At 53.8% G+C, this 13,351-nt stretch overlaps 1 protein-coding gene across 4 annotated transcripts in view; it reads right to left on the bottom strand.

Moving 5' to 3' along the window:
* ARHGAP26 (Rho GTPase activating protein 26) overlaps positions 1 to 13,351 on the bottom strand; it is a 116,576-nt gene that overhangs the window by 83,180 nt on the left and 20,045 nt on the right. For 3 of the 4 annotated variants that reach the window (XM_061347744.1, XM_061347755.1, XM_061347770.1), the window contains exons 6-10: positions 10,961 to 11,071; positions 9,685 to 9,789; positions 8,755 to 8,884; positions 8,296 to 8,396; positions 6,046 to 6,140 (exon numbers count right to left, since the gene is read on the bottom strand). In XM_061347744.1, the coding sequence (XP_061203728.1) occupies positions 6,046 to 6,140; positions 8,296 to 8,396; positions 8,755 to 8,884; positions 9,685 to 9,789; positions 10,961 to 11,071 (542 nt within the window). The remainder of the gene's footprint in view (positions 1 to 6,045; positions 6,141 to 8,295; positions 8,397 to 8,754; positions 8,885 to 9,684; positions 9,790 to 10,960; positions 11,072 to 13,351) is intronic. The other variant, XM_061347764.1, reaches the window with a different exon arrangement.

Here is a 13,351-nt window from a genome sequence, read left to right as displayed (position 1 = left end):
GATTAACCCTTCTCCCTATCTGCTCCCCACCCAACCAACCCAAGAGCTGGCTTTCAGCACGCACACCACAGCTTAGCACTGTTTCACCAGCAGGAGCCGAGCCTTCAGGCTTGCGGCAAGGCCAGGTCCAAGTAAACCAGACACGATGTGTTTGATCTCCGCTAATCCCATTGGTGAGTCAGTCAATACTCACCAGCTTAGTGGTTTGGAAGTTTACTCATTTTGAAGGGAAGAGGAAACCACTTAAACCATCACCCATTTGAGACTGAAAACGCTCAACATCCAGCACCAAAGGTTTTCAGCACACTGAACAAAGCTCCTTGCTGTGCAGGTACAAAGACACTCATGATCAGGCCCGGGTACCTGCGGAGCTGCAGCAGCACTGGCCATGGGCTGACACCAAATCCTTCCCCCATGGCAGGAGCAGGCTTTTCCTTTGTGACCAGAGGTCCCAGCTGCATCCCGGTTCAGCCAGGCCTAAGTCTGAGTTAAAGGCAAGCTGCTGCTGAAGGCACAGATATCCCAGGCAGAAAGCCCTGGAAACATTGGGATTTCTGTCTCTTTAGCCAAAAAAACATTAAAACAAAGGAATTTTAACTGCTCATTCATGGCAAATACAACTCTGGGCTCTCAGGGAAGCGGCGAGGTCCTAGTGAGACAAAGCTGGTATCTGCTGTGCCAGGTTCCCTCTCACAGAGGGCAAGAAGACGATAACATGGAAATGTTTGTTCTGCCTTTGAGCAGATAACAACTCTTTGGGCTTCACTTCAAAGTCAAACTTATTTAACAGCATAAGGGGAAGGGCTGTGAAGCTGAATTAAAAACCTCTTTACATTGCAAATAATAGCTCTGCATTTCCTCCCACTGCGTTCACTCGCCAAGGCACCCACTGCACCGGCTTCCTGGCTGCGATAAATTCAAGCTGCCCCCCACACATCACACCTCATTCATTATTTATGGGCACGATGCCCACGGGGGACCATGTGCTTCACAGCCAGGTAGGATCCTGGCGCTGAAACCACAGCCGAGGAGCGCTATCAACACGCAGCCGGGCTCGGCTCCTGCCTGCAGCCAGCCTCATTTCACAGGCTTCCCTTCACCACCAACCGCTTCCAGAAGCGTGCTCATTAGATTACAGATATCTCTATTACCCAGCGTAGAGACGGGGAAGGCCCTTCTCTGACTTCCTTTCCCAAGAGATAAACAGTATCCCCTTTGTTCCCTCACCTAACAGACAAATGATCCTGGATGCTGGAGCCCAGGTGGCTCACATCCATCCGAGCCCAATGTGACACAAGCTCCTTTACCCTGGTGGGGCTGCCCGGCTGAGCCAGCACCAACCCTGTCACATCGGGACAGCAGGACACCCTCCTGGGCCTGACATCCAGGACACATGACCATGAAGTGCTGTGGTAAGTAAGAGACAGGACCTGCTGATGCATTACTAGATGCTGCATCCTCCAGGCATCAAACCCCTTTGCCTGCTTCTTGGGATGCAAAGGAGGGAAAGGGATGTTTTGTGGTCAGAAGAAATCTGTTTCTAAACTGAGCAGATGCAGGAGCGTGAGGCCAGAGTAGAACATGGCAAACACTTTGCAAGAAAGTATATTTTCAATATGCTGCAATCTACAAAATTAAAGAGCTTCTTCCATACGAGACACACAGGAAATTTGAATGTTCTCAATATCTCAGCCCTCATGAAAAACAGCCTGGTTTTAGGGAGCTATGAATAAGAACACAGAGAAAATGAGACAGTCCAATAGCTTCTCCTCCTTCCAGAAAAACAAACAAATAATGAAAGCAATAGAAACAGATAAGAACTTTCAACTCCTGTAGCAGCTTATCATACTGAGACAATCTAAACTGCTGAATGAAGAAGCAGAAGGGTGGATTAATAACAGGGTCCGGAGGGCTGAGGGGGACTGCAGTCCCAGCCTGAGCAGAGCAGGGACCCACACGCTGCCAGCACCCCAGATCCCAGGGGTGCTGCTCCAGGCACCAGCAGCCAGATGTGGTCCCAAAATGAAGATGAGAAGAGATGCAACTAAAGGGGAAGCTTGTTTCTGCATTCAGAACATCTCACTTGTCCATGTAAAGCTTAAGGCACCATCGGTACAGCCACAGCCAGCACGTTCTGCAGGGGCCAGCGTGGGTCTGCGTGGCTGCTGAGGGGGGAACAAGCTTCATCTGCTCCCTGCCAGCCTGCCTGTGAAAACCCCAGGAACCGCTTTGTTTTAAAGGTCACTGGAAAGGCAACACCAGCAGAGGAACAAGTACAGGCTGTATTGCACGTGCTGTGCAGAGCAGTGGTGACAGCCCTGGGGAACACCCGTGGATAACACCCGTGGATGAGGGGTGCCCCGGCGATGGGAAGCGGGGACCATGTCCTGCCTGCGATAGGAACTGCAGCTCTGAAGTGTGCACCCGGAGCAAGGCCAACATCCTGCCTGCGCATCGCAGCTCCCCCGTGCAGTGCCAGCTTCCCCGTGCACCCTGCATGAGGAATGGTGCTACCCACAGCTACTGCCTTATGAACGACCAGGAGACCAAACCCCTCCTCTTCCCATTAACACCAATTGGTATTAGAAGCATTTTGCTCCTGGTCCAGAGTGATGACCTAGATTACCCTAAATTACAAAGCCTTTGCCATCAGCCATTGAGATCCTCCCCCTGCTAAGGCTCATTCTGTAAGACACTGGCTGTCGACCCTGTGTACCCTGATCACAAATCTAATTCAGTGCACAGACACTACAAACTAGTTAAAAGAAACAAAGAGCATTAAAACACCGAATCCATCGCCCTGGGAATGGATCTCAGCCAGACACAGAACACCATTCTGGGGCTAATTCTGCTGTAACAAAGCAGTAACATCCTCCTGACTTCCCACACTGAAAATCAAACCCATTTGCAAACACAGTGGCGGGGATTTTCTCGGACCTCTCACAAACCCCTGTGCCACAGCACCCAGCACTTCACATCTCCTATCAGACAACAGGAAAAGGAAGTAATGTTGTAATAGATTAGGCTCGGGATTTTCAGCTCGGCAGTGCTGAATCATCCTCACAGGAGAAAAACAAATCCCCCCCCTCTAACAAGCAGCTTCCCCGGGTGCTGTCTGCAGAGCTCCGACCCGCTCCGCACGTTGCACATACAGCACATCCCGAAATGCACCGCTGACAACGAGCCCGTTTCTGTGCGGATGGAACAGCAGGGAAGAGCCAGCCACGGCTGCCACCTCCAGGCTGCACAGCGAACCTGGAGCTCGGCTCCAGCATGGTCCCCTCGCTCCCATGCAGTACCACCCTGTGCGGACACAGCCTGAGGAGCTACAGGGATGTTACCGTGATAGGAGATACAAATACTTGAGTAGAAAGAGAAACTTCCTCCTATGTGCCTTCTGCGTGTGTTAGCATGGGATCTGCTATGTGAGCAAACCATAGGCACGTACAGGTTTCATAGTGCCAGCTCCTGGACGAGCCAGAGGGATAACCCTGGGCTGGAGCCCCAGTGGCACTGCTGTATCCTCCTACCCCAGTCAGTAAAACAGACATAATTGTCAGGCCACAACAAACCAAACTGGTAACCGAGCCGGTCCAGGCACAGAGAGCAGAATGGATATGCTTTAGGGGAGCCTGGGAAGAAAGTTGTCCCCTTGGCACCAAGGCAGGCAAGTTACTCACTGAAAGCCACAGAGGAGCAATGAGGGACACCAGTGTCTTTGCAAGGGTGCTTAAGTGTGATCTGCTGCAGCAGTAAGAGACATTCTGGACAGCAATCACAGGATCCCAGCCTGGTTTGGGCTGAAGGGACCTTAAAGCTCCCCCAGCTCCAACCCCTGCCACGGGCAGGGACCCCTTCCACTGGAGCAGCTTGCTCCAAGCCCCTGTGTCCAACCTGGCCTTGAGCACTGCCAGGGATGGGGCAGCCACAGCTTCTCTGAGCAGCCAGACTTCCTGCACGGGGCTGAGGAACAAGACGTCAAGTTTCTAACTTCTGTGTTAGTAGAGAAATAAGAAAACCCACAAAAAGCCAAAACAGCCCTTCAAGAAAAAACCCCAGCCCGAGACAAACCCCACTGCACAAATCAGCCTTCTCCATTCTGCGAAACCAGACACAGGCACCGCTCCAGCTCGCCTCTGCTCAAAGATATCCCATCATTTGTGGTCAGTGGGATTGGGTGGAGAGTGGGCTGAAGCAATGCCTCCAAAGGCGTTATCTTCCCACTGCCCCAGCCTGGCTGACCTCCCAGCAGCGGGCACGGCTCTCCCAAGCAATGGTGCCCAGATGAGCCCCAGCAACCCTGGTTGAGACCGAGCACCTCTGCACAGGACCTGAGGTCACCCCCAGTGCCCACGGCCACATGGTGAGGCTGGGCCAGGCTCCAGCAGGATGGGTACAGGGCGATACCCAGGCACTGCCAATGCCCGATAACCCCAGGCAGGCAGGAAAAGCATCCCAATGCACACTGCTCTGTACAGCAGCCCAAACCACAAGTGTCAGGCTGATGAAGGTGATCTCCAGCAAAGCCTGGACATCAGAGCACCACCTGAAGCCCTGATGGTGTCCAGATCCCTCAGCACTCAGCATCACTGCCCTGGGGAGGGGAAGACAGAGTGAGCACATCACATTCTCTTTTGGCCATGGCAAAACCTGTTGCTTCCTCTGCCTCTTAGCTCAACTGATTTGGAAATAACCATTATTTTAGCGAGCTAATGACAAATTCTCAGGCAAAAATACGACGAGTTGCCTGTATCTGGGGCAAAACCCAGCCTTTTAGCCCGTGTTTTCTGCTCTCATTGCCCTCCTGCAGCAGGAAGGTGCTCATGAAAGGAGCAGTGCCTCAGGTTTCCCCGCCTCTGCCGCTCCCCTGCCATTATTTACATTCAGCAGGCATATTTCTGGAGGAGCTCTTGATCCCATGCCCGGCAGGCTCCAGCCATCAAGGGAAGGCTCTGCAGCACAACGCCATTGTGGTGGCTGGCGTCTCCTCCTCCCAGCTTCGTTGTGATTTTCACATTAACTAAAAAAATATCCTCAGGGCATTAAAAAAACCCCAAGTCAGCAGGAAAACTGCAGCTTCCCGAGGAAAGCACAGCGAGTGGGAGGCAGCCCCGGGGTTATCTCATCCCTCAGCCAACACAGGCAGAGCTCCATCACCCCAACCCCTCCCAGCCCCGCGCTGGCACCGGGTCGCTGCAGCAGCACAGGGTGGAATAACCCCGGGTTATTCCAGTGTTATTCACCAGCTCAGGATTCAATGAACCTGGGTTTTCCCAAGACCTCCTGGGCATTCCCGCAGGACAGCTGGACCACAACCAGACACGCAACTGGGAGGGCACAGACGTTCAGTGACTTTGGAGTGGGCTGTTGCAAACCACGTAAACTTCCTGCAGTGAGGAAGATAGGAGGCAGTGACTAATCCGCTTGGAATAGCAGCGCCAGCCTGGTTTTCCTGTTTATGTATCTAAGCTGTTCGTGATGCTAATTAGATATGATAACAGCTCTCATTCCTGGGCGCTATAGACTAATCCACACATACATCTGATTCAGATGCTACGTGATAAATCCCATCGGAAAGCATTTTACTCCTTCAGGAAAAAGAATTGAATTTAAAGTACCCAGAGGCACAAGCCAGACTTCCAGTATCCACTATCCAGCCACAGCCACTCTGTAGCACAAAAGCTGAAGCTATTCCAACACATACGCTGGAAAGAGGTGTCATATCCCAGCCAAAACACCCACGGAGCATCTTTTCCATACTTGCAACCATTTACTTTATGCAGCCAGAGACTGGCCAAGTGCTAAAAACCATTAACGTTAGAGAGACTTGAGTAAACTCAGCACCTTGTAAACCAGAGCGCTCACTCAATGTACTGAGAGCACCTGGCTGGAAGAGTTTCCATGGACTAATGCTTTCCATTCACGAGGGTATGACTAAAGGAGAAGAGAAACATGGGAACTGCACAAGAACTCAGGAAAAGCAAGCACAGAGGAGTGCATCCTAACCCCGTGCGCATCCCTTTGCTGATCCCCCTCAGCACTCACCGATCCACAGCTTCCACATCAAAGCAAAACCTCTTCTCGATGGAGTCGGTTTTCCTCCGTGTGCAGGATTTGAGGATAACAGCTTCATCTTCCCCCTGAGGAGACAAAATCCCTGCTCAGGCTCAGAACAAACAGCCACCCATGTGCCCGTCCCCAGCACCCGCTGAGCTTTCAATGACCACGGTCAAACCTGGGGGGATTTGGCAATATCAGCCTGTTAGAAACACAGATTTATAGATGTGACACGAGGGCTTGTCTTTTCACCTTTGAAAACACATTTAGTCCAAGACCTTTCATGAGGAACCTTCTTTTCAGAGCACACACGATCACATTTCTGTGTCAAGCACCACGTGATGCACGTTTGGGCAGGCAGGGAGCGTTGAACCACAACTTTTGGGCAGCAAAGTCAGCTTTATTTTCCATTGCTGAGCAATGCCTCCTGGACCTGGCTGTCAGCCTTCACTCCGGGCTGCATTTTTGGCAGCGTTCTGCAAACAAGAACTCCTAACGGGAGCAAACACGCCTTAAAATGTTGATTAAATAACAACACAACAACCAAAACCATTCTCCCATGCAGGCATCTGCATCCAAGCCGCGCTGCGGAGCAGCGATCCGGCAGGATCTGCGTGCACTGCTGTCCTCTGCTGGAGGAAATCCCTGCTCAGGCCCTGCCAGCACAGGCAGTTCTGCTCCTGCGGGTTTTAAAACGCGCTGATGGTTCAATGGCAGATGAATTCTGAGCGAGTTCCTGGAGACAACCACTTGTGTGCGCTCGGTGCTGCTCCTGCTGACACCCTGCCTGAGCACCTTGTTCCCTCACATCACCACTTTTCCAGGAAACATATTCAGAATCACAGAATCGATTAGGTTGGAAATTACCCTTAAGAGCATCAAGTCCAACCATTAACCTGGCGCTGCCAAGGCCACCACTAACCCATGTCCCCAGCTGCCACATCTACACACCTTTTAAACACCCCCAGGGATGGTGACTCCAGCACTGCCCTGGGCAGCCTGTTCCAATGGCTAACAACCTTTCCAGGGAAGAAATTGTTCCTCAGCTCCATGTAAACCTCCTTTAGCACAGCTTAGGATGTTTCCTCTTGTCCCATCCCTTGTTCCTTGGGAGCAGAGCCCAGCCCCTCCTGGCTCCATCCTCCTGTGAGGCAGTTGGAGGGAGCCATCAGGTTCACCCTGAGCCTTCCCTTCTCCGTCTGAACCCCCCAGGTCCCTCAGCCCTTCCCCACCACACTTGTGTTCCAGCCCCTGCACCAGCATCTCACTATCTCAATTTTGTGCCAGCAGCACCCCAGGGTGCAAGGAGAGGCAGTGAAATGGGACGAAACCACACAAAATACAGTGCAGCCGCTGGTGATTACAGGGCTGGGGTATCTGAATGCTGGGTTATAATGAAGATGCTCCAGGGCAAGAGGAAATGAGTTTTGGAAGCTGCCCCCCCTCAGTCGGGTCTCTTTGCCAGCAGGAAGCAGCCTCTCCCACTGCCCAAGGTGCTCCTCTGCAAGGGATGATGCTTGCAAACGGCACTGGTTGGAGACACTCTGGGGGTTCTGTTGTGCTGTGCAGAGGAGCAAAGCCAGCCCTGGCCACAGCCGGGATTACACTGCCCTGGGAGCAGCAGGACACACGGTCCGCACTGAGCCTCCCCATCACCACATCACTGCTCCCCCTGCTCCTCCTCACCCCCTTGGGGCTGAGGGGAGCTCCTGTGGCTCTGTCTAAACCAAAACAACTTCATTGGCCAAGTCACAGCCTTTGGGGAAGGTGCAAAATAAGGAGCAAGTTCTCTTCTCCAGGATGTGGAGCAAGAACCAGGGACATGGGAGCAAGCATCCTTGGAGCTGGAGCAAGGTGGGTGCACATGGCACAGCCCCACTGTGCTCCCAGCCCCAGCCACCACCTCCACCCATGGGAACTGCCACAGCCTCAGGGGACTGACCTGTAAAGAAGAGGGAAAAGGCTCATGCTCAGCCTGGAGGCAGCTGCTGCAGCCTTGTCCCTACAAACAGCTGTGTGCAGGCAGCAGCTCTGTGAGCTCGCGTTTGCTGTTCTCTTGGGGCTTGGTTTGGGGTTGAAACAAGGCGCAGAATTAACTCCCCATGCGGCACCCACTCAGCCTCAAATGACCCTGACCCCCTTGACCTGCACTTGTGTCACCCTGCTGACAACATTCCATGGGAGCCCCAGGGCAGCCCCGTACCCCCAGACACAGCCCTGCTGCCTCCCAGCACTCACCCCTTTCCCTCCGGATTTCTGGTCAAACGGCACCATCGTGATCCGCTTCGATTCCCTCTGGTACGTGCAGTAATGCTTCACCCAGGACGTCCCAAAGTGACCTACAGAGCAAACGCAGTTGTTGTTCCCAGAACTGGGACAGCTTCACTGCCCTCCTATTCAGTTACATTTAACAGTCACTTCACATGACAGGTTTCTGCACCTGTGGTTCTTGCTGGACTTCACAAGTGGATTAAGCATCGTTACCCCACTCTGTGCAGGGGAAAGACTCTCCCCAGGCACTGGCAGTGATTCTCCCTCTCAGGGAGAGCCTGGCTCCCACATTCCCACCTTAATATCCCACCCACTGGACCAATCCCTCATGGATTCTGTAGCCTGCTCAATCAGTCTTCATGCCCCACACCCAATAAACCCCCTTCCCCACATTGCCCTGGCAGCATCCACCACCCTGGCACCTACGTTTCTCCTGCACGTAGAGGTAACCTTCCATCGTGTAGGGGCTGATGTTTTTGTGCTCGTGGGGGTTCTCCTTCATCTTCTTCATCAAAGATTCAACCTCCGACCTTGTTCCTTCAAAACGGTTTCTTGTCTGCGAACGAAAACAGGAATGTCTACTGCAGTGAGGGAACCCAGAGCGGGGTCACTGCAGCCCTGCGGGCAATGGGACATGGGGAGCCCATTGGCAGCTATAGGACGGGTTTTCTTCCTGGGCCTGGATTTAAGTGAAAAGAAAAGCACTGCAACAACTGGAACTTGTTTGAGTCAGGAGTTTTGTGAAGAACTTGTTTCAAAAGAATGAAACCAGTCTGCGTCCTTGGGAGAAAAAGAGTAATTCCATAACCAGAGAGGAAAGCGAAGGTGCGATGCCAACAGAGAATCATGGAATGGTTTGGGTTGGAAGGAACCTTAAAGCTCATCCAGTTCCAACCCCTGCCATGGGCAGGGAAACATTCCAAAGCCCTGAACAGCATCCAATGTGCAGGCACCAACCATGCACTGGCCATGGCTCCGCTCCACAGCCTGGAGACTGGGATGGCAAAAAGCACGGCACTTCCCAGAAGGAACAGCGCTTTGAGACACTTGTAGAACAGCCTGAAACACTAAAATCACAGGGCACGATGCCTACCTGCTGGCTGGCTCCCAGGGGGCTGGGCCTCGCATCTGGAGTGCCATAGGGAACAAGGCTGTGTATACATGTAGTGTTATGCACAAAAGCCACTTTGCTTTCATCAGTGCAGTCAAAGCCTTTGCTTGGTGGCACACAGGAAAAGGAGAGTAAAACCTCTGGTAAACTATATCAACATCTCTGCAGGGCAGTCCCGGCGCTGAGCACGCAGTGCAGTGGCACCGGCACAGGGCACGCAGTGCACGGGCACAGGGCACACTTACGTTCTGGATGCTGATTGTCAGCTCTGTCTTGAAGTCACTGAAGTCCTTTGCAAGCTCGTAGCCGTGGTGGTAGAAGGTGAAGAGCCCCTGCAGAAAGGCCAGCAGCTGTGTTGGGGTAAAACGGATCGAGACGGTCAGTACAGACCCAGAGCTGCTTCCAGAGCCCCCGCTGCCGAGGGCAGCATCCCGGCAGCTCCCAAGGCAGAGGGACCTGCTGGCAGCCCTGAGGAGGATGCCCTGCTCCTTGTTTCACTTCCAAACCCTCCTCTGAGCAGACCCCAAAGCCAAGTCTGTGCTTCCTTCCCCCAGAGCCACGTCAAGCCCCTGCCCACCTCTGTCTCCTTTCCCTGTATCACCCCAGCCCCATGGTCACTGACAGCAGAGCTGGAAGGCACTGAGCAAAGCAGGCATCATGATGCCATCCCCTGCACTGCACCTCTCGCAGCACTGAGTTAATCTGCTCTCAGCAGGAATTGGAATCATAGAATCATAGAATGGTTTGGGTTAGAAAGGACCTTAAGATCATCCAGTTCCAACCCCCCTGCCATGGCCAGGGACACCTCGCTCTAAACGATGACACCCAAGGCTCTCTCCAACCTGGCCTTGAACACTGCCAGGGATGGAGCATTCACAACCTCCCTGGGCAACCCATTCCAGTGCCTCAGCACCCTCACAGGAAAGAATTTCCTCCTTATATCCAACCTAAACTTCCCCTGTTTCAGTTTTAACCCATTACCCGTTGTCCTACCACTACAGTCCCTAATGAAGAGTCCATCCCCAGCATCCCTATAGGCCCCCTTCAGATATTGTAAGGCTGCTCTGAGGTCTCCATGCAGCCTTCTCTTCTCCAGGCTGAATTACCTCTGCAAGAGCTGGGAGATTTGGCACTTCCCCAAGGTGTTTTAGAGAACACAACACCTGAGCAAAGGTAGATCTTGGAAAACGTTTTTACCCCTATTTCTGTCACTCCTGCACTCTTTCCCCCCCCCAGAATGTCAGTTACAGCTGTCTCTTTTCTTCCCCGTCAGGCAAATCTACTTTCATTGCCAGAGGCCCCCAGGTCCAGCTCCCCACAACAGCGATCTGCAACGCTTCCATGCCCATGGCCACCGAGCTCACAGCTCCATGTGCTGGGGGCTCACCTGGGCACTTCCTCCCCCAAACCTCCCTCTGAGAGAGGGGCTGGAGCCCCGCACCCATCCCACCGCAGGGGTGCCCCCCATGAGCCCCTGCCCTCCCTCATGTGCAGGCTGAGGCTGTGTGAGCGCTCACTTACAGGTTCCACGAACTCAAACATCTTCCTCTCCTGCACCTCCTGCACCTTGAACACGTACTCCAGGGAGACCTCATAGAAATGCTGCCGCACCAGGTCCACCTGGCTGTCTGCCTGCGGGCGCGGGGGAGTGACAGAGGGAACACAGAGTCACCACCAGGAGCACTTGGCCTTGCGACTAGAGAGCATCTGGCTCTGATGGGAACGTGTCCATGCAGAACCAGTTCCGCTCCAGACCCCAATCCAGGGCTGGACAGATGGCTCAGCGATTAAATATAAACCTGATTCACACGAGCAGGCTCTTGCTTCAGCTGAAAGAAAACGTTTTTGGTGACTCACGTTCTCACCTCCCTGGCAGCTGGGTAGAAAAACACGCACCAGAAGTGAGGAAAACAACAAGTTGTTGCACACTTGACAAAAAGAGGCAATTCTCTGCTTTCTGGAAAGCACCACAACAGGAGATGCATTCTGGGGCCAAACTGGGAGGGTGCATGTGCCCCACCGCTCTATCCAGCAAGTGTGTCAGCAGACAGCAAATCCCCTCTGCTTTGAAGCTAAAGCCCAATGAGCAAAACCAGGGATATGCCCTAATCCCAGCGTGTAAAAACAATCTCATCACGCTCACAGCATGGAGCTGCTGCAGTGGAAGCGGGTGTGGGACACAGGTATCACCAGCACACCTTGCTGCTACACTTGCAAGTGATGCTGCATAGAGCATCCCAGGGTGACCCCTGCTCTGCACAACCCAGCTGCAAGCACCCACTGCCATTTGCGCAGTGGCTTATTCCCAGTTTTCCACACGACACAGCCGGGAAAAGGCCCGTTTTCCCCATGCCCTGCCCCTGCAGTCATGCTGCGCGCCCACAGCGCACAGGCTGAGGTACTCAGCAGGCTGAGCTCTGAAAAGGAGAAGATATGATGCAATCGAATAACTTGGCCAGGAGTTAAGCAGCAGATCCGACCCTGTGTGTTATTGAACTGGACAACAGCCAAAGCAGCAGAGAATTCCCAGGGCTGCCTCCTCTCCCTGCCTCATCGCAGCAGTTGCACGTGTGGCCACTATCACCCTCCAGATGTGGACAGCAAGAGGTTAGGAAACAGAAAACACCACATTTCCCAGACACAGACTCTTAGGACATGAGCCCTTCTACTGATGCTTGGGCTGTTCCTTAATGAGTGGTGCTGGCTTCCCTAAAACACTGCCATCCCATCGGCAGCTCTTCCACACACACATCTATGGAAACCCTTGGCAGGCAGGGACAGGGCAGCCGCCCCAGGGAGGTGCTGGATGGGGCCAGCACTGCCACATGCTGCTGGATGCCACATCCAGGTTTCACATCCTTCATGCTGGGCTCTCCTTCAGAGGCAGCGCCCTCCTCGGAGGGGTCTGAGCCACCAAAACCAGGGGAAGCCGCCCCAGCACCTGAGCCTGGGGGCAGGCTCCAGCCTCCCGCTGCCTCCAGGCAACACCGAATCGTTGTCGGGGTGGAAAGTGCCGGCAGGTGGCACCAGCCGCCAGCGCTGCTCAGCCTGAGCCAGCCGCAGCAGCACCCAGCTACTACCAGCATCCCGCACAGCATCCTGCACTGCATCCCGCACTGCATCCTGCACCCAGCCACTGCCTGCACCTGCACTGCATCCCGCACAGCATCCTGCACTGCATCCCGCACTGCATCCTGCACCCAGCCACTGCCTGCACCTACACTGCATCCCGCACAGCATCCTGCACTGCATCCCGCACTGCATCCTGCACCCAGCCACTGCCTGCACCTGCACTGCATCCTGCACAGCATCCTGCACAGCATCCTGCACTGCATCCTGCACCCAGCCACTGCCTGCACCTGCACAGCATCCTGCACTGCATCCCGCACTGCATCGAGCACCCAGCCACTGCCTGCACTTGCACTGCATCCTGCACCCAGTCACTGCCTGCACCTGCACTGCATCCTGCACCCAGCCACTGCCAGCATCCCGCACAGCATCCTGCACCCAGCCACTGCCTGCATCTGCACCGCATCCTACTGCCCTGCTGCATGGGGCTCCCACCCCAAGGGCATCCTGCAGGGACCAACCCATCTCTGGGCCAAGGCAAGGAATTCCTAACTTGGAAGAAGTGATAGAGAGCTCAGCATTCTCATCCAGTAAGGGCATTTGGCACAGCAGCTGACTACGTCCCAAGTCAGTAATAGGCTCCCAAAGCAGTTTAAAGGCACTAAGCCTGATCACTCCCCCCAGGAAGCCCAAAGCCAGTGCAGCCACTTTCAGAGAAGGAAGCCAGACATCCATGATCTGTGCTGGCACAAGGGAAGCCTGCAGCAGAACCAGTTCCTTTCTGTCACACTCTATAATTAAATATTCTTTCTCCTTTATGACTGCTATTTATTCTGGGATCTC

The sequence above is a fragment of the Neopsephotus bourkii genome, unplaced genomic scaffold, assembly GCF_033783945.1.
Source record: "Neopsephotus bourkii isolate Nb327-2 ecotype Australia unplaced genomic scaffold, CSIRO-AGI_Nbou_v1 NB_52, whole genome shotgun sequence".
NCBI lineage: Eukaryota > Metazoa > Chordata > Aves > Psittaciformes > Psittacidae > Neopsephotus > Neopsephotus bourkii.
Note: the sequence above shows the minus strand (reverse complement) of the source record. Positions and strands in the feature narration are given on the sequence as shown.